The 24365-nt window shown below is 46.3% G+C and overlaps 1 protein-coding gene across 1 annotated transcript in view; it reads right to left on the minus strand.

Annotated features, from left to right (window-relative positions):
- The window catches only part of sptbn5 (spectrin, beta, non-erythrocytic 5), a 44441-nt gene continuing 20076 nt past the window's right edge, over window positions 1-24365 (minus strand). The window contains exons 23-80 of the mRNA XM_061062613.1: window positions 24024-24275; window positions 23807-23882; window positions 23498-23709; window positions 23112-23361; window positions 22893-23032; window positions 22560-22659; window positions 22163-22333; window positions 21913-22077; window positions 21572-21661; window positions 21321-21457; window positions 20734-20920; window positions 20482-20591; window positions 20282-20372; window positions 19821-19937; window positions 19031-19188; window positions 18769-18901; window positions 18487-18632; window positions 18055-18169; window positions 17861-17971; window positions 17590-17769; window positions 17299-17502; window positions 17081-17230; window positions 16899-17003; window positions 16514-16702; window positions 16187-16342; window positions 15665-15856; window positions 15497-15592; window positions 15235-15356; window positions 15044-15158; window positions 14846-14959; window positions 14108-14229; window positions 13825-13987; window positions 13530-13718; window positions 13266-13343; window positions 12962-13134; window positions 12206-12296; window positions 11980-12126; window positions 11743-11877; window positions 11392-11559; window positions 10774-10862; window positions 10281-10467; window positions 10111-10179; window positions 9845-9988; window positions 9565-9761; window positions 9207-9411; window positions 8874-9053; window positions 8640-8795; window positions 8282-8499; window positions 7935-8124; window positions 7670-7846; window positions 7194-7301; window positions 6123-6965; window positions 5919-5987; window positions 5666-5749; window positions 5441-5532; window positions 5189-5305; window positions 2789-2994; window positions 1-2703 (exon numbers count right to left, since the gene is read on the minus strand). Coding sequence (XP_060918596.1) covers window positions 2561-2703; window positions 2789-2994; window positions 5189-5305; window positions 5441-5532; window positions 5666-5749; window positions 5919-5987; window positions 6123-6965; window positions 7194-7301; window positions 7670-7846; window positions 7935-8124; window positions 8282-8499; window positions 8640-8795; window positions 8874-9053; window positions 9207-9411; window positions 9565-9761; window positions 9845-9988; window positions 10111-10179; window positions 10281-10467; window positions 10774-10862; window positions 11392-11559; window positions 11743-11877; window positions 11980-12126; window positions 12206-12296; window positions 12962-13134; window positions 13266-13343; window positions 13530-13718; window positions 13825-13987; window positions 14108-14229; window positions 14846-14959; window positions 15044-15158; window positions 15235-15356; window positions 15497-15592; window positions 15665-15856; window positions 16187-16342; window positions 16514-16702; window positions 16899-17003; window positions 17081-17230; window positions 17299-17502; window positions 17590-17769; window positions 17861-17971; window positions 18055-18169; window positions 18487-18632; window positions 18769-18901; window positions 19031-19188; window positions 19821-19937; window positions 20282-20372; window positions 20482-20591; window positions 20734-20920; window positions 21321-21457; window positions 21572-21661; window positions 21913-22077; window positions 22163-22333; window positions 22560-22659; window positions 22893-23032; window positions 23112-23361; window positions 23498-23709; window positions 23807-23882; window positions 24024-24275 — 9124 coding nt within the window. The 3' untranslated portion in view covers window positions 1-2560. The remainder of the gene's footprint in view (window positions 2704-2788; window positions 2995-5188; window positions 5306-5440; window positions 5533-5665; window positions 5750-5918; window positions 5988-6122; window positions 6966-7193; window positions 7302-7669; window positions 7847-7934; window positions 8125-8281; window positions 8500-8639; window positions 8796-8873; window positions 9054-9206; window positions 9412-9564; window positions 9762-9844; window positions 9989-10110; window positions 10180-10280; window positions 10468-10773; window positions 10863-11391; window positions 11560-11742; window positions 11878-11979; window positions 12127-12205; window positions 12297-12961; window positions 13135-13265; window positions 13344-13529; window positions 13719-13824; window positions 13988-14107; window positions 14230-14845; window positions 14960-15043; window positions 15159-15234; window positions 15357-15496; window positions 15593-15664; window positions 15857-16186; window positions 16343-16513; window positions 16703-16898; window positions 17004-17080; window positions 17231-17298; window positions 17503-17589; window positions 17770-17860; window positions 17972-18054; window positions 18170-18486; window positions 18633-18768; window positions 18902-19030; window positions 19189-19820; window positions 19938-20281; window positions 20373-20481; window positions 20592-20733; window positions 20921-21320; window positions 21458-21571; window positions 21662-21912; window positions 22078-22162; window positions 22334-22559; window positions 22660-22892; window positions 23033-23111; window positions 23362-23497; window positions 23710-23806; window positions 23883-24023; window positions 24276-24365) is intronic.

The following is a 24365-nucleotide window of genomic DNA, read 5'->3' on the forward strand; positions in this document are numbered from 1 at the left end:
TGGAATGTGGAAATATTTAATGTAAACATGGAGTGCAGGGATGTTCAGTAATCAATCAAATTAACGAGATGAGCCGACAACACGCGGTGTCCCGGTGTGACGAGCAAAAACAGGAACGTCACGTTGGTCTCAATGACTCGCACTCCAACTCGTCAAAGACTTTAATTTGATCTCTTTAAAGTGACGCGTTCTTCTTAATGATCGACTGATTGACGGCGCTGAAAGGAGGAGAGATGAGTCTGAAGATGTTTGGATTTGTTGCTCATTAATAAATAAACACAGACTCATTAAGCAAAGTTCATCTTTTTTAAAAAAAATACGAAGCACGGCGTGAAGACGAGACCTGCAGGAAGCTTTTCTGCTCCGAAATGTGACAAATTAGTTTGGATTGATTTCCCTCCATCGACTTCTAAGAGGGAGAGAGAGAGACAGACAGACAGAGAGGGAGTCACTTTTCAGAAGACGGAGATCTGACTTCAGAGGAACGCTCTTCAAACCTCCGACTGTCGCTGACCTCGTTCATGCCGACGTGGCGCTGAAGCTTGCACATTTAGCGAGGTCGCTTCAGGAAGCAGAGTGATGAGACATGAAATCCACGATCTCGCCGTTTAAACCATGACAATCTGTCGGGTCGCAGCGTAAACATCACGGCAAACTGAGCTGTGAGCGAGGAAGTGAAACGTGCAGCGACGGGTTGTTGATTTAAAGACACTTTGAAATCTGAGTGATCGGCGAAGAAATCAAATGTTCAAAATAGAAAATGGAAACCACTTCTGAAGGAAAGAAAAAACAGCATCTGCTTCCACCTGGCGTTTTTTATTGAGCGCCAGCGTCTTTTTTCACTTGTCCCCAATGAGTAGAGAGCGTTCACAGGAGCAGGCTGCCGCCAAGACAGAAAGCGCAGCGCTCAGCGTCTTTGGACAGAGCGCTCCAGTTGAAAATCGTTCAGCTCTTCAGAAAGGCGCTGTTGATGTCACCGGCGCTCTTTTCCAGATGTCTGATATTCCCCGTAGTTTAGCCTCCTACAGATCATGTGTTGTAGCCAGAGGTGTGGACTCCAGTCACATGACTTGGACTCGAGTCACAGATTTGATGACTTTGGACTCGACTTGATAAAATCATTAAAGACTTGCAACTTGACTTGGACTTCAACACCAATGACTCATGACTTCACTTGGACTTGAGCCTAATGACTCCAAAATACTTGAGGTTTTAATGTTATTTTAGGTCCCATAGGCTATATAATTTCCGCGATGCGCAAAACACGGACGGACTCACGTTGTTTTACAATGAAAATATAATCAACTGTGTACAGAATATCGTGGGATTTGCCTCAATGTGTGTGTGATTTATTAAAAAACCCTACGTTTTTATACCAAGTGTTTTTATAAAATATATGAGGAGTTTTACGTGCGTTTGGTGAACGTCTTCACACACACTGTAAAAAAAAGGGGGAGCAACGGTGGCCTGAGCACTAGGCATAAAACCTTTTAGAAAATAAAGGCAAGTTAATTTATATTGAAAAATGTCTCAATTTCCTGACATGATCTAATAAAATGACCCAAATCAGTGATCTGGTCTAATGGAACACACCATCAAACACAGAATTCAGTCAAATAAAAATGGAAAAAACTGAATTTAGGAAAAATAAACAAAACAGAGTCAGTCACACTGACTCACAAATTATTACTCTGTTAAAATGGCATTTAATTTGGTGAAGAGAGCTAAGACTTGTTTAGGACCCGAAATTCAAAGGTTAGGACTTTTGACTCGACTTGGGACTTGCCAGTCTTTACTTGTGACTTGACTCGGGACTTGAGACCAAAGACTTGAGATTTACTTGTGACTTGCAAAACAATGACTTTGTCCCACCTCTGGTTGTAGCCACTTCCTCCTCGCTCCGCAGTAAAAAGTAACGGAGCAGTGACGGTCAGACAGCGGCGGTTGTCAACAGACGCTTTTCTTCTCAGCGCAAAAACACTTCATGCAAGCGCTCCCAAGCGCACAGTCAGCACTTTTCTGCCTGGGAAGAAATGCAAGGTGGACACGGGACCTCATGTTGGTGTGTAGCAGAAGAATGAGTCCGTCACAGTCTAAATGAAACATGAACATAGTCAAAAGGAAGTGGACCGCTACACGCTGCACGGCCCGTTTTCATCCTCTGAGCTGCACGGTCGATGTGGACGTAGGAAGAGGGTCGTTGTTGGCGTCTCAGAAATCACACAAACATCCACAGTTAGCAGGATGGAGTCAGCCCGCGAGGGGTTGCCATGGTTACTTCTTCTGTGTACTCGGGCACAGAACGATGTTACTGATGTGAACGCAGACCAGCGGGGGAGAGGAGGGAGAGGGCGGAGCTTAAGGTGAGATTAAAGTCAGTAATACATTAGACGTTTGTTTTTTGGTTATGTTTCAGTTTCTAACTTGATCAGATTTGTAGTTGAATGTTTCCTCTGCAGCACTTTGTGAACACGTTAAATAAAACACTTTATAAATGAACGCTTTCAGGACACCTCCTCCGACGTCTGAAAGCGTTTAGTGCACAGTTTGTCCGTCAGCTCTACTTCTTAGTGAAAAACTTCCTGAAGACGTTCCTCTTGGTCTTGCTCTGGTTGTCGTCTGACACCTGGGGGGTCACAGCGGCGGGGTCCTGGGTGTCGGGGGGCGGAGGAGGAGCCACTGAAGGGGTCTGGACTTGCCGACCTGCAGAGCGATGAATTAAAAACAGATTCACTAAGATGATCACCTGGTCTTTTAAACAACATGCTAACCTGCTGCGCCGTCTCACCTGTGGACCGGACCTCCCCCTCCTCCTGCCCCTCAGGGTAGCGGTGTTTGTTGTAGTACGTGTGGGGGGGTTTGGGAGGAGGAGTCCCCTCGGTGGACGATTGTCTCTCCAGGCTCTCAGCTCTCCTGTCAAATGTCCGGCTCGAGGCGGAATTGTCTGGAGCCTCGGCTAACTTCTCCAAACTCAGGTTGACCGAAGACGCTCTCCTGAACGACAACAAAGCAAAATGAATTCAGGAAACTCACCTGCTGCTAAATGTCCAGAGAGCAACAAGGGAACTATGAACTAAAGCTGCAGGAAAACTCCGGCACACTGTCTAAACTGCACATAAACATGGACATGTTTTTGTGCAATTTGGACTCTCGGGACTGGGCGAGACGGTGACGCGGCTATCGAAAGAAAACGAGAAGTTTGAAGCCATGAAAAAACAACGACTATCTGAGTAACTACACGTGAAGAGAGAACATCCGCATAATTGGCCTGCCCGAATCTGCAGAGATGCCCGAACCGGCTAATTTCGTCAGTAACCTCCTTCATGAAATTTTTGACCCTAATGCTTTTGAGATGCCCATCATCATTGACAGAGCCCACTGGACCGCCGCGCCCAGGCCATCAGCAGGGGACAGGCCAAGGCCACTTTTGATTCGTATGCACAGCTACAGAGTATTTGAGCTGGTGCTGCGTCTCGCCAGTCGCCACGAGGGGCCGATCTTGTACCAGGGTAAGCGGATTCACGTCAGCCCGGAGGTGGCCCGGCTTCGCTCCTCGTTCACCGTTGTGAAGCGCAGGCTCCATCAGGCTAGTTCTCTACCAGACTTGGATAGACAGTCGTTGCCTCTCAACCGGAAGGTCGAGGGTTCGATCCCCAGCTGAGCAACATGTCCGATGTGTCCTTGGGCAAGACACTTAACCCCGCATTGCTCCCGCTGCTTCGGTGGCGGTGTATGAATGGATTAGTGTTGTACTTACTCTCTGATGTACGTCGCTTTGGATAAAATTGTCTGCTAAGTGAATTGAATTGAATTGTCCTCTCTATTTTCTGTATTCTAGTTGTCCTTGTGTTTGTTTGTTTTTGTACTCTTATGCTTGCTTCTGGATTTTTATTATTATTTGATTTGATTTTATATTAGTTTCTTTTGTTTTATAGTTTGCATGTGGGGTTTTGGTACGTTCTTTCCCAAACCACTAATGTTCACACTCATTTCTGTATCTACCTACTATGGATGTTTTGGTTCAAATGTGCTGTTGTGCCATCTAATTGCAATGTGAACATCCAAGAAAACGAAATAAAAATAATTTTGAAAGTCATGTTGTCCTATTTCAAACTAAATCAGATCTAAAGCCTGACGTCTGAACAGACCCGAGAGTGTGCAGGATGTGTTTTCACCTCTGTGTGCGCACTGAATAAAAGTCACCTCATCAAAGTGTCTCATTACAGAAAAACCCGGCTGGCCGCAAGTTTCTATTCTGCGACCGAGATCGTTTTTACTTCAGGAAATTCTTCTGTGATGTTAAAATCATTCAGAGGAGGAGAAACGTAATAAAAGCAGGAACAACCGGGTGACTTCTAAAACCGACAGCCTGCAGGAAAGATTTATGAATCATTTCTTTCTGAGTTAAGATTCGTGATCGCTGTAAATTCTATTTAAAACCATCGAGTACTTCAGTTTGAACACTTTCAGGGATTCACTGCCGACTTCAACGCCCGAGTATTAGAGAAAGAATGTGTGACATGTTCCACATAAATATATCAGAGATCCAGTCTGTCCTGTGTAAATGTGTCTCTGAGTCATGACTGTCTACAATGAGGGAGAAGCTCGAGTCCTGCTGGCTGTGTTGTTGTCAGAGCCGTGTTTACATGGACGGGACAGCCGGCTCCTCCCCTTGTGTATAAAAACTGTTTTAGTCAAGAACTAGAGAGAAGAAGAAGAACATACTCACTGATTATTTGGATGTTATTAAGAGTTTTTAGATCACGCTCATTCTGTGTCAATTTACATGAAATAGTTAGCTACGAGCTAACTAAAGAGCGCTAACATTAGCATGCTAACACAACAGTCCAGGACACAGGTGATTGCAGCTCGAGCAAAGGACGATTTTGTCCGCCGCTTGTGCTTAATTGATAACTCCTCCGTGTGAACATGAGTGGAGGGGGGTTGGAGGTGTGTCTCTGGAGGAGAGTGGAGGCTGTTTTTATGACGAGTCTCTGAGTTCAGGGTTCAGTGTCTCACTCTAGAGGAAACTCGACAGAGCTCAGGAAGTGAATTGTCTCCTCTGCAGCAACCAGACCCGTTTCCAGAACCAGGACTTGAACCGGGGATCCTCTGGTTCTCAAGTCCCCTCAGACTGAACTACTGCTGCCCCCTAAGAGTGTGTGCGTGTGTATGTGTGTGTTTGTACCCTGAGTCGTCGGAGTCGCTGCTCGCAGATTCAGGGACGTTTTGGAGTTTCTTTATCCAGAGCAGCTGTAGGTCTCTGCTGGACGCCGCAAACAAGAACTGACTGCCGTCCTCCAGTCTGAAGCACAAACACAAACACACCCAACACACACAGAGAACAGTTTGTGCATAACATTTCAAATGATCTCAGGGAAAATAAGAGAAAGAATCCGGCAGAACGAGTGAAACGTTTTAAGTCATGCCGCAGACTCACATCAGTTTGAACGTGTGCTCCTTCCTCCTGTAGTAAACGTTCTCTCTGCAAACAGTTCCAACCAAGTTGATAGGAGGCCACATAGAGGCCATCTGTGGAAGTACAACACACACAGACAGTCACACACACACACACACACACACACGAACTGAACAGGGCTAGAGTGTTGATGTTACACCTTCTTCTTCTTCTGGTGTTTTCTGAGTTAGATTTCTGTGTTTGTACCTCTGCAACAGCCTCTCTGTCTTTAAACAGGCTGAACGTCTCTCCTTCCAGGACAGCAAACACCTCCTCCCAGTGCTCCAAACCCTGAAGAAGCAGCAGCCAATCACAGAGAGACAAGACACACTTGTTAGCCACGCCCACCAACTCTCACAGGCTGCATGCAAATTCACTTTTTTGTATTAATCTCACTTTTCCGTCTCACACGCTAACATTTAAAAATCCCCCGTCCTATCTGATTTCAGACGTTTCTCACCTTGTTTCCACCTTTTTTCAGTTTGATCTCCAGCGTCCCCTCCATTCTGATAGGCCGCACTGCTGTTACCTGGACAACAGCACAGGTGTAAGAATCAGCTTCCAATTAAGGTTGTCAAAACGTTTAATACTTAACGATACAATCTCTGTTATTTTAATGATCGGTAGTATCTAAAAGTACCAACAGAGTCCTGACGGTTTGTACCTCTGGTCTGGAGTCAAGCTCCTCCTCCGGTACATCCTCTAACTCCCTCTGTCGCTGTGGAGGAGAAGGAGGCAGCGCTCTGGTTGGAGGAGCGAGGTAAGCTGGTGCAGCAGGTGGGGACTCAGGTGGGGTAACGTCTGTGGCAGCAGGTGGAGGATCAGGAACTTCAGGCAGGTCATGGAGGTATTTTCTTGTTGGAGGAGGAGAGGATCTGTGAGCTACAGGCGGAGGAGGAGGAGGAGGCTCAGTGGGAGCAACGAGTGCTCTGATTGGTGGAGGAGATTTAGGTGGCGTAGTCAGATTCTCAGAGTGACGCTCAATTGTTTGTTCTGTGGAGGAGAGTCTGGGTTTGGAAGCCAGAGGAGGTTTAGATCTGGGTGTGGGTCGTGGCTCCTCCTCAGGAGAAGAGACGGAGGTGTGAGGGGAGGAGGGGGGTTTGGGAGGAGGAGACTCAGGACGGGCTTTAGAGGAGGAGTCTGAGCGGCTGATTTGACCCCTCCTGGACTTCAGAGTCGGGCTGGAGCTGGGACTTTCAGAAGAACTGCTCGACTCGTCTTCTGCCTCCACAGACTTCCTGCTCGCACTGAAGCTTCTCCTCGAGTCTGAGAGGAGAGACGGACTCGGTGTGGAGCTCGCCGAGGTTGTCAGGCTGGTTTTCCTATCGAGCACAGACGGCCTGACCGTCCTGCTGCTGCTGACTCGACGAACGATGTCTCTAGGGGAAGAGATCTTTGACGGCTTTGGATCTGAAGGTTTCTTCCTAAGAGATGAAACTCTGGCTGGAGGTTTTCTGTCCTCAGATTCCACGTTTTCTTTTCCAACAAGGTTCAATCTCTTCTCCCTCTGAAAGGATAAAAAAACTCTGATTAAAGTTAAACTCTAGTTTCTTTAAACCCAGTGTTTACTGTTTTTATTAAATTTTCTATTTATTTATAAAATTGCTGCGTGCGCGACACAGGGAGAGCGAGAGAGAGAGAGAGCGCACGCCTGCACTCTCTCACGTGCGCTTTATCTCTCTCCCCGCCCGGCTCAGTGCAGCTAGAGTTTGTTTATCTTTACATCCCGACTAACCTGCGTTTTCTTCTTCTGCAGAGCAATAAAGCGGTCGCTCTGGGTCTGGATCATGGCCTCCAAGTCCTCCTGCCTCTTCAGCAGCTCCATAACGTCCGACACAGAGTCCTGAGGGGAACCAAAGACACGATTAAGGACAAATTTGATTCAGTTTTTATCAGTGATTGGCCCAAAAGTGAAGCAAAATTACAGCCAGTAGAGGTCATTGATTGTTTTTATCATCAAAAATAGCAGGCAAACTCCTGCACGCTGTCTCAATTGCATACATGTGTTTAACGAAACATTGCCAATGTATTTTTGCAGTTTATTGCTCTCTCTCTCTCATGAAGATCTGAAGAGTTTTTCTTGAAGTTTTTCAATACTATTAATCAATAATTGACAGAGACAGTATCTTTTTTATTACATGTGATATCTAAAAGTGTCGAAAACATTTACACCTAAAGTTCTGCACCATCTTCAATCTGGTCCGGACTTACCCCATAGTCCTCAGTCATCAGTGTGTTTTCGTAGGAGCTCAGCCAGCGCTCCGCCTGCTGCAGCTCTCTCTGCAGGAGTGAGATCTCCAGCTCCTCCTCATACAGCAGCCTGGTTTCCTCCCAAACCTTCTGCAGCTGCACCTCCAGCTCCTCCAGCTCACACACACGCTCCTCCACCTCAGAGGAGGACAGGAAATGACAAAGATCAGGATGTGAAGTAACAGCAGATCTCTTCTTAGATGTTTGTGTCTGTCGTGTTTCTCACCTCCTTGGACATGAAGTTTCCCTCCTCCATCAGACGCCTCCCCTCCTCCTTCACAGCCTGGGATTTGATGAGCTGTCTGTCCATCTGCACGCGGTACTCCTCGTGCTTTTTAATGAGCTGCTCCAGGTCGGTCCCCTCCACGCTGAGCGCCTCCCCTCGTACCAGAGACAGCATCTCCCTCAGCCAGGCCCTGAGACAACACAGACATCAGACTGAACCTGCAGGACTGAGGGCTTTAGATACTTTTCATCCTGTCTGTTGTTGTTTGAAATGATTATTAACAATTCAGGGTTTCCTTCATCAAATAAAATTAAATATAAGAGGCGTTTAACAAGAATGAAACCTACATGAGTTCAGTCAGGTGTGATAAGTATTTCTGCACGTCTTCAGCCTGGCCCAGTCTGGCCCTGCGTTGGGAGGTTTTGTCCTGGATGCTGCTCCAGCAGAGCTCCAGCTCCTCCAGCCTCTGAGCCACAGCAGGTCGAGCCTGAGGCTGTCGTCTGCTCAGAGACTGGCCCTCCTCTCTGCTCCTCTTCAGCTCCTCAGAGATCAGAACCAGGTCTCTCTGAAGGAGGAGAGAAACAACAGACGGAGAGTTTCATGAAAGTTACAAAACATCTGGTGGATTCAGTGAATGAAAAAACAAATCCTTAAAACCAAACCCTCAAACAGTTAGAGTCACTTATTAAATGTTTTTTATTTTACCTCCAGCATCTCGTGTTGTCTCAGCAGAGTCTTGATGGAGTGCAGGTCGTGGTCCTGGTCCTCTGAGTCCAAAACAGCCTCCTTCTCAGCCATCCAGCCCTTCAGCTCGTCCACGTCGTGATTAAACTGATGGATCTCCCTCGCTGACTGCAGATCCTGCAGGAGAGAGACAGACTGTTACTCTCCTCTCCTCCGCAGGTACTACACCTGTTTGTCCTGATCTCCATGTCCTACCTGCTCTCTGGTCCTGATGCTGCTGTTCAGGTCCTCCCAAAGACCGCTCAGGGCGTCGTCTCTCCTCCGGGCCTGATCGTCCTGCCGCAGACCTCTGCACAGCTGCTGCACCGAGGTCAGTCTGCTCCGACCCAGACCCGACATCTCTGACACCAGAATCTCCAACTTCTTCTGAAGCACCTGCAGACGGATGGATAAAATGTGAAGAAGAAGCAGAAGAAGAAGTAGCTCGATGACAAGCTTTCAGATCATCATAGCACCCGTGAAATCTTGACATTATGAGTTCTTACAGTCATATACTTAAAAAAAGTTAACTAGTGTCATATGACTCACTTCTACATCCTCCAGATCTTGTCCGATGTCTTTGGACTCTGCCAGAGTCTTCTTGGAGGTCAGCCATGTTTGTAGTTCTTTAGCTTCTCTCTCAAACACGTAGAGGCGGAGCTGATCCTCCAGGGCTGCTCGACGAGCGGTCGAGAGTCGGAGGAGAGTCTCGAAGCGTTCAAGGACATCCAGGAGAGACTCAGAAACCAAGTGGCTGAGACAGACGGAGACACAATAACTGATTAAAAACATTTGGAAATTTCTGACGATTAAAACCAAACAAAAAAAATCATCTAAGTCCAAAACAAGCATATTTAGTCCTTATGGAGACCATTTGTACAGGTAAACATCTGGAGTGTCAGTTTACCTGTTGGGATGTCCGAGGTGCTGCAGCGAGGCTCCTCCCTCCTGCAGCCTCTCCACCGTCCTCCTCTGGTTCTCCAGCTCCACGTCCACAGAGTCCAGCTTCCTCAGCAGAGTCTCCGTTGTCTCCTCGCTCCTCCCGCAGTCCCGAGACTCCAAACCTGCCCGCTGCTCGTCCACCCACAGCTGCAGCTCAGACACCTTCACGCACAAACAGAGACATGCTAAACACAACAATAACAAAAAAATCCTCTGATGTATTTGTGTCTATGTCGGAGTGTCACCTCAGCGAGGAAGGTGTGGATGCTGAGCGCCTCCTGCAGGAGTTTCCCCTTCCTCTCCGCCTCCCTCATCAGCTCCTCGTGGAGACTCTTCAGCTCCTCCAGACGCTCTCGGATGTCGTGGGACGCAAAGTGGCGAGCTCTGACCTGCGACAGAGGACAGAATAAAACCGTTAACAGACACCTTGTTATCCTCTGTGCCTTTACAACATACAGTACATTGACTTAAGAATGGAGTTAGTTTCTAGCTCTTAACTACGGCTCCTCACCAGACTATGCCCCGCCTCCTGAACAGCCTGGACCAATGGGGCGCGGCCTGAGATTTCCTGCATCGCAGCCTGAAAAGAAAACATTTTTGTCTTGTGTTTTTTGTCCCTCATTTCTCAAACTGTTAAATACAGTTTACCAGAATCTTTAATAACTGAACAGCAGTGTGTACCTGATGTTTGTGGAGCAGCTGCTGGGTGCTGCTCAGCGAGCTCCCCCACTCTTTAGCCATGATGGAGGGCAGTCTGTCGCCCAGCCACGATACCTCCTCCTCCACATCTCTGTAGAACTGGAACAGAACTTGCCAGGCCTCCAGGATGTCCCTCCGATTCTGCAGGGGCTCCGCCAGACTGTTATATCTGACAGAGTACAACACACACAAACACCACTTGATTTACAGACTATTTGTGTTTATAACAAAGTTCAACATAAAGGAAAGTTCAACTTTTTAGGTCTTTATTTGTTGTTTTCTATCAGTTCTAACATCAGTTTTAAAAAGAAACTCAAGAATTCAATCTAGACTGAAAATTGACCCGTCAAACTAAATCTTTGTACCGTTTAAAACAGAATTACCGTTACCCTTTGTAATTGCTTTCAGAAGGAAAAAGGGATTCACACGTTCGTCTCAGCCTTTCCTCTCATTAATCAAAGAACAGTTCTCTGACCTGTTGATGGTGTGCGACACTCGGATCTGGATCTCTTCAGCCAGGAAGTTCCCCTGAGAGTGGAAGCTCTTTGCTGTTTCCACCAGAGCCTGTTAAATAACAAAGAATAGGATCAATTCAAGACGCTACACACAGGGATAAACAGTGCTAAATTAAAGCCTGGTCTCAAATTCAGGCCAGGATGGTAAATGGACTTGAGTTTGTATATTTCTGACGACTCAAAGCGCCTTTGGTCACACCTACACGTTCACACACTGATGGTAGAGGCTGATATGTAAAGAGTCCATGATTTTTTCTGGTTTGCAACAAGTGTAAATTTGACAAACTGTTTTGACGTATATCGTGTTGAATTTTCGTAAATTCTGAATGATGTGTAGCTGCTGTTGGACTGCTCAGAGCTGGAGTCCAGGCTGACCGAGACTCTGTTTGGTAAAGACAGACGACTACGGCAAAGACCAGCTGGCCACACCAAGTCTCATCACCAAACACCAGGAACAACACACACACACAATATGGAGGAGTGCCACAGGGAACCATCTGAGGTCCTAAAATGTTTTGGTTAAATACTGATCACCAACAGTGAAACTAAGCAAAGAAGCTTAGCTGCAAAGAAAATACCTGTATTCTGTCTCTGTGTCCGTCCACCTCCTCCTCCAGCCCCTGCAGCGCCTTCAGGAGTCTGTTGACAGACGGCAGGTCGCTTCCACAGTCCTCATTAGTCAGCTCCCTCTCCACTGAGTCCACACACTGCTCCATGTCATCAAGGGAACGCTGGAACTGCAGCGCCTGAACACAACACACACGCCGACTGTTTGAAACCCATTTTACTGACACTGTTTCACTCGATGACACGAGAGAACCATATATCCTATCGCAGGTTAGTTTAGAGACATTTCATTAATACGTTATTATAATTAAACTGCAGTATAAGTAAAACACACTCCAGTGTGTTGTGTGAGTTTATCGTACCTGGTAGGCCTCCTGCAGTCGGGTTTTCTTTTCCTTACAGTTCTGGATCAGAGCGTCCCAGCTCTCCGTCAGCTCTCGGAGTCGAGTTCGAACCTTCACTTCAGCTGAATGAGACTCCAGAAGCTTCTCTCCTTCCTGCACGCAGACGTGACATCATCACCCACAACAAACTCACTCACTAGTATTAATAGCACATTGTTAAAAAAGTTGTGCATTAGAAATATAAAACAGACTCGCCTTGGTGAGTGCATCGACTCTGTATCGGTTAGCGAGGATCTCGGCCTCAAAACTTTGATGTTTCAGCAGTTTGGCCTGCAGGTTGGTTGGTTCCCTCCAGTTCTCATCCAAGGCCACCGCGTTACGCTCGTACAGCCACACACACACCTGGAAAACACACATTAAAAATACTGATTAGAGCAGGAAACGAGGAGACAAATACAGGAAAAGAAAGCTTAATCATTACCTGGTAGCTGCTGAATAAGAACTGTTGCAACTGCAGAGATCGCTCTAGAGCTTTGTGACGAGATCTGCTCTGCTGCTGCAGCTGGCTCCGCCTACACACAGGTGTTCACACAGACAGACAGGTCAACATGGGCCCTTTTCTGACCGCTTTTTCCACTCAAAAATGCCATAACTAAGCTCAGCTGTCATCACGTCTTTGTACATTCATATTGATTCAGCGACATACACACAGTCAGACATGCACACACACACACACAGCACTCTGTGAACCCAGCTAGCTCCACTGAAACGTCTCGTTAGCCTCTGTAACGCCTCTGTTACTACCTCGGAAGACAGTACAGATGGGGGATCACTTCGTCCCCCCATTACGCCTCCGTAACATTCAGATTGAAGAAGAAATGTTGCCAATGTTTGTGTATAAATTAGACAGCGTGCAGGAGTTTGTCTCCAGTTATTGGTGATTAAAGCGATAAATTACCCGATATTTGGTGTCTAGGACTACTTCTTTTGTTGCCATGGTAACTACACACGCATCAAAATTTATAGAGATTTTTACTAGAATCCTTCAAAGTTTAAAATTCTGTATACATAAAGTAGAAGCACTGCTGCAGAAGGGGCTATTCCAGAACATTCATGTGTTCATCGCTGTAATGTCAAAGCTAGTAAAGGAGAGCGTCGTTTTAAGTATTTTATAAACTAGCAGTGGATTCATCTCAGTCAGTCTTTAAAAGAAGCGCTGACAAAAAAGTACAAGCACCTGGTGTTGAGCGCTCTGCTCTTTGCTCTGATGTTGTCAGAGTCGTAGTGTTTCTGTTTGATCATCTTCTGGGCCAGTTCTTCCACCTGCTCCAGCTGGTCCACCTGAGCCTCCAGAGCCTCTTCAAACTGAGCATGCTTCCTTTGCAGAGTCTCCACCTCTGTCACCGAGCTCTGCACCAACACAAGAGGAGATGCTAAGGCGCACTAGTTTTCACAGAGATTCCCTAAATAAAGCAGCTCTTTTGGTATTTTGCACAAAGTTTAAGTTTCTCTGCAGAGGGCTGACAGGTGAGTGTTTTTACCCCCAGGTCCTGGTTGGACAGGAAGGCCTCCTTGTTACTCAGCCAGCTCTCACACTGCTCGACGGAGGACAAGAACACCTGCAGGAGGGAGAAAAGGTCAGATGGACTCGGTTCTGCTCACATGAGCGAGATCTAAAATATTTGTTTGTATATCTATAAACTCGCCATGCCTTAATGAGCTGCATCTAAAATCGAACTGAATGTACGAACATTCTGTTGAAGTATTCAAATCAGCGTTATATTGTAATGTAGTTCTTTTATCACCTGCAGGGTTCGGGCCTGCTCCAGAGTCGTGCTTCGGTTCAGCCAGGCTCGGTCCAGTCCAGATTTGGCTTCCTCCAGCTGGTTCAGAGCCTTCTGGATCTCTGCCTTCGAACTGCAACCAGACCGGATGAGACCTAGACCATAGTCCCGAACGGAGTCTGTGCGCTCGGCACGGGTATCAATCTCCGTCTGTAAATATACAAACAGCAGAATTCAAATTAATTTGGGTTATTTCACATCTGATCTATAGCAGAACTCAACCACACACAGTCTGCATTTTAAAGATGCCTCTCACCTTCCAGTCCTGATGCTCCCTGATGAGCCGGTCGGCCATGGCTCGGGTCTTTGGAAGTCCTTTTTCTGCCATCTCACTGCTCTGTTTGACACTCCACTCCAGCAGGAGGCGCTGGTTGGCTTTGAACAGCTGCAGCTGATGAGCCTCCTGCAGCTTCTCCTTCCTGAGCAAACAATGTGTCACATGAGTCCGTTTGCTTTTCTAATCTTTCTTTGGCAAAATAATCAACCGCAATTAAATCAATCAAATTAAGTCTACATTATTTAAACTCTTTCTCCCTCACCTTTGTTTCACCTCCTTGTCCAGAGTCTTGAGCACTTTCTGGACCTCCTTCTGTTTGTCCTTCAGCTTGTCGCTCATCCCGGATCGATCCCTCAGGTGGTCTGACACCTCCCTCTCCAGCACCTGAGAGGATGAGAGGGACAAGCTTTACTCTACAGGCAGACACTCTGATTGATATTTAATCAGCTCATGTTCTTATGTTTCTTTTTATTACAATTCAAACAGGGAAAAAAAAGTCCCCACAGAGTGACGCTGTCAAAGGTGCCTTAAGTGCACACTCTTTATAAAAACTGTACAAATATGTTTGCAACGTTTCAATGCAGAAATCTGGCCGAAGTATTAGTGCAATTTAGACAGTGATCTCTCTCGTCTGAATATGGCTGAAGATCTGAAGTTTTTCGATACAATGAAAAAACATGGAATCAAACTTTTTATTTCAGTTTTGACATTTAACTACTTCCCCCGGTTTAAGAAAAGAAACATCAGCTATTAGACAACCAATGCCAACACCAGGGTCCGAAAAAATTATGAGTTGGATTCTTTAAATTTTACAAAACATCTGTCTATCACCTCTGTTAGAGATGGATAAATACATTTGATCCAACTTAAATCACAAAACTTTAAATCCAAATTTTCTTCCAGCAAGTCGCATCAATGTTATGTCTTTAGCTGCAGATCCATAAACCCCTAAATGGTTCAGAAGCTCTTGAGGATTTTACATCAAATCCTTCAATCCCACCTTCGACCTCTCCTGGATGACCCCGGCCTCTCGCTCGGTTTCCTCGTGGCGTCTGATGAGGTTCTCCACGCTGTCCACATCTACACCACAGTCCTGACCTTGCAGCAGCAGCATCTTCAGAAGGAGACATCACAACAGTGTTATATGTATGTTTGTCTGAACAGATTAGCCAGCTTAAGTTAATATTAGATGACTGACCTTCTCGTTGGCTCTGTCTCTGACCTCCTCCAGCTCCCTGATGAGGCCGTGGACCACCAGTGCCCCCTCCAACTTCTTCTTGTAATTGTTCAGATCTACATGAAACTTACTCCACCTGAAAGACACGAGGCATCGAGTGTAAAACAGAGAAAAGGAGCCACAGGAGGGGATGTTCGATATGAGTTAGTAACCTGTCATTGAGCTGCTGTCTCCTCTGTCTCACAGTCTTCAGCTCTTCGTCACTCTGTCTCTTCTCCAGTCGAGCTGCCAGCCTGTTGATGGCCGTGATGTGAGCGTCGTCCACTGTCACATCCTACAAAGTGAAGAAACCTTCAGCTCATTTTGATGTGATAGTGCTCTTCTGCATACGACGACTAAGGGTCGACTAAGGTCTGTCTAACTTGATTTAAAATCATATGCAAGACATTTATAAGACCATCACAGATGCCTCACCCCGTCTCCCGTTCCCCTGAACTCGCTGAGTTTCTTCAGCAGCTGAACTCCATGTTCATAATCCTTCCCAACATCTCCAACATTAACCATCACCTCCTGAAACACAGACAGGTCAGAAAGAGCCATTACACAGTAGAAACACAATCCCTCAATGCATCGCTCTCCTACCTTCTGTCTGATCCAGGCCTCCACCTCCTCCACCTTCTGCAGGAACTCCAGGAAGTCTCTGTTATCTTCCAGTGCTTTCCCTCGGACAGCCAACGCCTTCTTCAGCTCCTCCCAGTGGAGCTCCAGGGCTGCTGCGCTCCTCTTCACCTCCTTGGACCTCGGATGACGAAGTGAGACCAGCTTCTCTCCGGCCTGTAAGTACCGAACAAAAAACACAGTCCTTTTTTTAGATGTCTTAAATTTTTTCCTTTCTTTCCTGAAAGCCCGCTCAATCCTCAATCCTTGCACAAAATCCGGTAACATTTCTGAACCTTGTCCGACAACATGGTTCTTCAGCTTCTCAGAACACCACCCTCTGCTTGTCAACAAATACAAATTGTCTATGAGGTGAAAGTCTTAACAGTACTGTGTGTTTTACAACAGTAGAGTTGCACTCAAAGACCTTCGATGGGCGCAAAAGGGCACCAGACAGAATTCCTACATACTGATACTTTAATCTTCACGCTTGTTACAGTTCCTTACCAGCAACACAGAAGCGATGATCTCACTGTGAGCGAGGATCTCGGCCTCAAACACCTGATGTTTCTGGAGAAGCTTCATCTTTGCCTGCAGGTTACTGAGGTCAGCTTTACCGTCCTCTGCCATCTTCTGCATCCGCTCAGAAACCCACTCCTCAGCCTGACAGACAGACAGACATCTTTATTTTTGTTATATTCTAGCACTTAATAAGGAGCAACCTTTCTTAGAAATGAAGAGCTATTACTAATTTGAAATTCCACCAAGCTGTTATCTGATATCAGTCTTCTTTGATTAATTGTGATACATAGATGTCATCAGTTATCTGTGTACCTCTGCAACATCTCTGTTGAAGATACAGAGCATCTTTGAGAGCTCTAGCTCTTCCCTGCGTTTGACGGACAGCTCTTTGATCCTATCACGTCGCTGGAGGAGGGCCTTGAGTTTGGATTTCACTCGTCCGTGCTTCTCTCTGCTCAGCTGCAACTTCAGCCGCTCAGACAGCTCCTTCAGAGAGGACAGCTGCACCAATCAGAGGAGAGGAAGAAAATAAAAACTTGAGCTTTCAAATTCAAGTGAAACATGATGATCAAGGCATAAAGTGAGACGTGCAGGGGGATATGGTAGTTTGCACCAAGGGGATTTTCAGTTGAAAAACCACAAACATCATCCTGTGTTATCATACAGTGATGAGGTGAAACACAGAAATAGAGCAGACCTTATCCTCCTGCGAGCTGAGCAGCTTCTCAAATGCTTCGTGACGTTTGATCAAACCCTCCGTCTCATCAACCGTGTTTCCCAGAGTGCTGTTCTGCAGCAGGATCTGTGGAGGTCAAACAGCAGATGAGACACTGAGTGTGATGTTTCTTATTTTCTCTGCAGAATAGAGTATGAGTTTACCTCCTGTGAGCTGGAGGTTTTGTCCATGCTGTTGACATCTCTGTAGAAGACCTGCTCCAGGTGAACCGTCTCTAACCAGGTCTGTTTCTGGTTCCACTGATCCTCCAGTTTGTCTCGCTCTGCCTGCAGCGCCTGCAGCTTCTCCAACACCTGCAGAAACATCAGTTAGACACCTCCGATACCAAACTGGATTTTAAAACATTGATTTTAAGTCTCACCTCCTTCCTGTTTCTCCTGTCCTGAGTCTGCAGCTCCTCCCCCACGTCCAGAACCTGCTGGTACGTCTCCTGTCTGGCCTCCATCTCGGCCCACAGCTGCTGGTGCTGGGCCAGCTGGAGGTCAGCGGTCGCCACGTCACTGATGCTCTCCTCAGCCGCCATCCCTCCAATCAGCTGGCTGCACCACAGAAGATAATCCTTCGCCTGAAGGGAACAGAGAAATAAGGGTGAGATGAGAGAAACCAAATCACAAAACTCATGTCTGATCATTCATCATTCATTTCTCCTCACCGTGTTGAGGAACAGGTATCTCTGGCACGCCAGTTTAAGCTCCTCCTCCCTCTTCTCTGCCTGGAGACGGAGCTCTTCCCAACACTCCACCAATTCCTGCTGTACTTCCTGTAGGCGGAGTTTCAACTGAGGAGTGCAGAGACCCAGGATGGGGTCGATGGCGTCCAACTGCTCCTGCAACTGCAACCCGCAAAAAATACAAACATCAACATAACTGTGATCATCAAAACATCTCAACAGGAAACATGCTTCTCTCTCTCGCTCTGTTTACCTGTTGCTCTGTGGCGGCCAGCTCATGGAGCAGAGCTTCATGTTTCCTCAGCTGTGACGTAACTCCACGCATATCCTTCGCCACATCGTCAGGGATGCTCTTCTGTCGCTCCTACAGAGAGAGAAAAAGAGAGACGTCAACACGTTTGTTTGTGTTTATGGATGTCTGGATGTATACATAGCTGGATTCTGTACCTTGATGAGTGTCAGCGCATCAGCCAGGTCTTGATAAAAGCAGTGACACTCCTCAGCTCTCTGCAGCTGATCCTGTCGCTCCCTGGCCACGCCCTTCAAATCCTCCCAGCATGCACTGCAAACAATGTCAGAATAACACCATGCAAAAAGTTTTCCTTTCTGAACTTCACAGGTGCTTCGTTCAGCCACGGGAATCATGAGATGATGATTTTTCTTTAATTCTTTGAGACATGGGATGTTTTCAAAATGGCAGCATGAGGATAAGGTGGAAACTTTGTTGATGCACCGTTTAGAATTGCGCAATCCTCGTTGAAAGCTTTAAGTCCACGTTAATATTTAAAGAACATTTTAAATAATTTTGCAGTGGTGTCAGATTGTTAAAATTTGCTTATTAACAACATGTCCGCTGACTCTCTGACACCGTGTGTGTACCTGAGCTGCAGCAGCGTCTCTCTGACTGCAGCGCTCTGAGGATGTTTGTTGCGGATCAGTCCGGCTGCCAGGTCGCTGCAGCTCTGCAGCCTGTCCTCTCCGACCTCCAGCTGCTTCAGGAAGCCTTCAAACTTCCCACGAAGCAGCTGCAATGAAAATCACAAACACATACTAATCTTTAACATCTTTAGGTAAGCAGGACAATGCAACCATAATGCCACAGGTAAATTTGTCAATTTGGCTTTCAGATCCATCTATGAGACTCTGTTTATGAGATTTAACCTGAACATGCTGGTAGTCATTGCCCAGGTCCTGGGACTCTGCTGTCTGTCTCTGCTGGTTCATCCAGTCCTCCAACTCTGAGGACTCTCGGCTGAACTCGTGCAGATGGAGGACTTCTTTTAACCTCTGACCCCTGCCAGGAAACACATGGACAGTTAGACAAAGCTGACATGACAAACACAAAACAACCGTGACAAACGGCCACAGAGACTCTGTATGAAGCTATAGAGGATTGTGTGTGATAAAGAGAGTCAGTATTTACCTGAGAGCCGCCTGATGCTGCAGCTGCTGGTTCAGACTACTGAGACGACTGTACGGCCGGCTGAGCTCCTCCAGTCTCCAGTTCTGCACCGCCTGCTCCACCTGGTCTCCTAACTCCTCCACCTCCACCTCCAGCACCTCCAGTTGACCCTCCAGCACCTGCAGAAAGGGAGTCATATCAATCAATCATCAGGTATATTTATGTAGCACTTTTCATAAAACAAAATTCAAAGAGGAACTGAAGAAAATCATAAGAAAATCATGTTATTTGAATGACATGAGGGAACACCAGAGAAAGAGAGAGAAAAAATCTCTAACTAACAAACATTTACAAACATTACATTAAAAATAAAACACACAAATATCCTAACGTCTAAATAGATTACTTAATTTGAAGCCAGCCCAAAAACTTCATGCAAAGAAATTAACCACAAATAAATAAAACTCAATTTAAGGCCAGAGAAAAAAGTGTAATGCACAAAGTAATTTAACTGGTACACAAAAGAGGTCAGGGTGGCACATTGAGCTTTATTGCTTCATTAATTTTTCCCATCATGCATTTTGTGAGGGTTTGGTAAAAAACTATAAAGACGACATGCTTTGGGAAATAAGCTTCATATTTAAAGGTTTAATAAAAGTGAAAGAGGCTTAAAGAAAAAGTGAAGCAGCAGAATTTAGTTTTACTGTTAGGGATCAGATTTTAAACAGAACTTCAAAGGACCTCAAATGGTTCCCTGTGGCACGCCTCCTCTGTGTGTGTGTGTGTGTGTGTGTGTGTGTGTGTTTTGTACCTGGTGTTTGGTGATGAGACTTTGTGTGGCCAGCTGGTCTTTGCCGTAGTCGTCTGTCTTCACCAAACTGAGTGTCTCGGTCAGCCTGGACTCCAGCTCTGAGCAGTCCAACAGCAGCTACACATCATTCAGATTTAACGAAAGTTCAAAACAAAATACATCGAAACAGTTTGTCAAATTTACACTTGTTGCATATCAGAGAAAAACATTTTACTGTCAGCTAATGAGGTGACTGTGTTGCAAACTATGAGGGCTTTAAATTAAATATAAGGGTAACGATTGTTGCTGTGCCTGATTTAGCACTTTTAAAGCTACAACCATAAGTATAATCCCATTTTCAAATAAGATTATCAAACTTTCAATACTTCCATATTTATGAAACCACATGTTATAAAAAGTTCTCTCAGCGGTAGTAACAGAGGCGTTCAAAGGAGAGAAGGGATCAAGGGATTCCCTCTTGCCTGTTCTCTGGTGATTGCCTTGCTCAGATGAGCTGCTCTTTTGCTGCAGACCTCTTCTAGCTCCTCCCACTCTGCGCACAGGTGGCTGCACCTGCAAAGAAAAGCCGGCAAAAAGTCAATGACTTTGTAAGTTAAATAATTTGAAATAAAAAGTAAAAGAACATTTTTGGAGTCATTCAAAAGAAGAGACAAGACTGCACCTCTGAAGCACTTCCTGTCCGTCTGATTTGTTGGATTTGGCCAGGCTCCGCCCCTTCTCCAGGACATGATTCAGGTATTTTTGGTGGGCGTTTACTTCTGCCTGCAACTCCTAGAAGAAGGTACACACAGATCTGGAATAAACACTTTTTGGGTTTTCTGTTTTAGCTGTTATTCACATTTTTAGAGTTGAAAGTATTCTGTTTTCTTGATTTCTTTTTTACAGACTTAATTTACTATATTAAAGCGGGTACCTTGTGTTTCTGCATGAGGCTGATGGCTCCAGCCAGAGACTTGTCGTATCCTGTTGATCCCGGTGCTGGAACGTGTTCAGAGATCCAGCTGAGCTCCAGGTCCACGTCGTGATAAAACCCAAACAGCAGCACCGACGCCTCCAGCTGAGCTCGACGTCGGTCCAGAGGCTTCTGGAGAGACTTGAACCTGAAGATCAAAACTTCTGCTTTATGGCAAATACATCCAACAGTAAAATATCTTTGTTACAAATGTGGTCATCATTGTCACTTGTGTGGACACAATCAGGAAAAAAGTGTCCTTAAGTCGGGGAATCAGCTCATGGCTCAGCTCTCACTGTGTGAGTGTGTGTGTAGTTGCACAGCCAAAATATCAAACATGCCAGAAAATCTTCAGACTGGTCAGGAGCAGCTGATCAGGCCATGATTGGCCGTTGTGCATCAATGTACACTGCACGACTAATGACATGTGATCAGGTTGGAATTCTGCCCGACATCAAGATTGTCACACAACGAAAATCGGCCTTAAATCATACAGTGTACGTCCGGCTTAAGATATTTCATTGAATAAGTGGAAACAATCAACTCACAGTGTGAGGTACGTCTCTGTCTCCCGGAGGATCCTCTGAGAGTCGAAGTGATTGGAGGCGAGGTGTTTGGCTCTGCTGACGATGGAGTTGATCTTCTCCGCCAGCTCCTTGGCCTCCTGCTCCAGCTGTTGATGCTCCTTTACACAGACAGAAAGGCAGAGGTAACTCATATCAAACAGGCTCCACATTGTACCACCATAGATTTAATTTACAGGAAGATGTCTCAATGAGTGTCAGCCTCAGTGTATCACCTTCAGAAGCTGTCGGCTGGAGCGGAGATCGTGACCTTTGGCCGCGTTATTCAGCATCCACTGGATGGCTTCAATCTTCAGCTTAGCGTCCTGAGGAGAGAAATTTAGCTTTCATAAAACCAGAGATGTCTGGGTTTCATTACATGATCTTCTCTCTTCATAACAAGCCTTTAATTTGCAAGACAAGAGATGTTGATAAATTATTCCAATCCCTTTGTTTGTTTGTTGTATTGTAGTTATTGTGATATTTTCAGCTTCCTAATGAGTCAATTAATCCAACATCTGGCTGATTAGTTTCTCAAGACAGAACTGGTTAAATATGTCAATGGTTCAGAGTTTACCTGCAACAGCTCCATCAGCTGCTCCTGCTGTCCCGCCTGTCTCAGTTTGTCTCCTCTGTCGGCCATCTTGTCCTGAAGTCTCCTCCAGCGGCTGCTGACCTGAGTGGACTTCCTCCTGATGCTCTGACTGTTGTAATGCTCCTCAGCGAGCATCTGATCCGCCAGCTGACCAGAGACAGATATTATTTGAATTTCCTGAGCTATATGAACTGTACGTCATGACGCTGGGAACCAGTGAGCGGCTTTTTACCTGGACCAGTCTGTCCAGCCGGACCTGGTTCGCCTGCATCTCCCTCTCAGCCGCCTCGTGTCTCTTCAGCTTCCGTAGGATGTTGGTGGGGTCTCGGTACGACTCGTCCTCCGCCACCTTGAACTTCTCCTCCATCCACAGCAGCAGCTCGTCTGAATCTCTCTGGAACTCCTAAAGCACCAAAAATCAGAAAATATGAAGAATCACTGATTTCACATTAAAATATGAAGTTATAGAAATACTAAATGTTTCCTGTTTCTGACTTTAAAGCCCTTCCGGTGAACCACTGAGAACCAGGGCCGACATCAGGGCAAAAACAAAACACAGTTGTTCGTTTCTTAATATTTAACCCTACAATAGTCATGGTCAGGTAAATAATAATAACAGATAGACATACCTGATATTTCTTTGAGGCCAGCAGCTGACTCCTCCTCTGCCTGCTGCTCTCTTTCAGCTTCTTGTTGGCCTTCTGGATGCTCCTGCTCCTCTCCTTGATGCTAAAACATGAGGTCAGTGTTTTTAAAACAGCATGACATACATGATAAATACGTAGTGACCACAAAACTGTGACCCCAACCAACGACCTATCACTTATGCGGTATGATTTTTATTAAACTTGCAGTCTGGTTTAGATTCTGTTTGGTACATTTTAACAGCTTCCTCAGATTCAGTTCATTGCATTCAAATCAAGGGAAATGTGATATCGTGAGACGTGTCTCTGCTCTCTTACTGTTTCGCAGCGTAGTGTTGGTTGTTTAAGAGCTCCTGACTGCGTTCAGTGAAGTGATCCACTCGTTGGTCCAAAGCCTTCAGGAGACCCTCCAGCTCGTGCTGTCGACCCAGCAGACCGTGGACGCTGTCCACCGAGTCCTGAAGCAACAAACACAATGAGTCAGATTTTGATTTCATAGATGGACAATGAAAACAGATGAGAGTGAAACGTCCTCACCCCGACGTCTTGGACCCTCAGTCGGGCTTCGTGACCGGACAGCGCCGCCTCAATCCGGTCTCCTTCCTGGTTCAGCCTCTGGAGCTCCACCCCCTGCTCTAAACGCTCCTTTCTACTGGTCCACATCTTGTCAAGCTTGGACCAATCGGCATCGAGTTTGTCCATGGTCTGTTGGATGTCCACACCCCCTGTCGTCCCATTGGACGAGCCCTGCTGAAGAGATCTCCCTAACTTCTGCATCTCCTTTAATCTGAGGACACAGACACAGACACGCAGGAACACAAACGGGTCATTTGCAGTGAAAGAAATTCATGTGGAGCTTTTATGTGAAGTTCAAATATCAGTCAAAGCTCAACCAAAAGAACTAAACTCTCAGTAGTTCTCACCTCCTCTTCTGCTCCTCCATCTCCAGCCGGAGCTCCTGGTGTTGCTCCAGCAGAGCGAGGGCTGAGGCTACGTCAGTCGCTGTCTCCTCCTGCAGAAGACGGTCTTGCACTGATCCCGTCCAGCGCTGCAGCTCCTTCGTCTGCCGCTGGAAGCTCTGCAGCCGACGGGCCTCCTCCAGGAGCTGCTGTCTGTCTGCAGCTTGACGCTTCAGCTGCTCCACAACAAAACAGGAGAGGGATCAGATATAAGGGGTCTTAGAGAAACCTCTTAATCCGACATTCCTTTTTTAAAGATAGTTTCACACAAACCTGACTCAGCAGAGCCTCCAGAGTCTGAACCTCCTCCTCGATGGCTGCACTCTCTGCTGGACTGCAGTCCTGCTTCCTGTGACAGGAAATGTATCATGGACTTTAAGATGCAGCTAACATGAAAAAACATTGACCAGCTGGCTGTTTAATTGGATGCAGTATACAATCAACAGCTTTGAAAATATTGTTGTTTTAACAGTCGAAGTTCGACCCGTACATCTTGGCGATGCTCTTCAGGTAGGCGATCTTGCCCTCCAGGATCTGAATGTCTCTGAGGGCCTGGGTCTGGTTCTCCTCCTCGGTCCTCAGGGTGTAGGAGCTGCAGCCCACGTCCACAGTGTCGAGCCGGTCCAGCTGACCCTGCAGCTGAATTTTAGCCTCCTCGCAGCTCTGAAGAAATGTCTGAACGTCTGCCGTGCTCAGCAGCTCATGTCCTTTCTCATCCTTGAGCTGCTGGATCCGATCCCACCTGCAGACACCAGGGACAGAGCTGTAATCAGTCTGTTCAAAGTTTTATTATTTTGAAGACAAAGCAAGTGGACGCTTCTAATTATCGTCT

Source organism: Labrus mixtus, chromosome 18 (genome assembly GCF_963584025.1).
Source record: "Labrus mixtus chromosome 18, fLabMix1.1, whole genome shotgun sequence".
Classification (NCBI taxonomy): domain Eukaryota; kingdom Metazoa; phylum Chordata; class Actinopteri; order Labriformes; family Labridae; genus Labrus; species Labrus mixtus.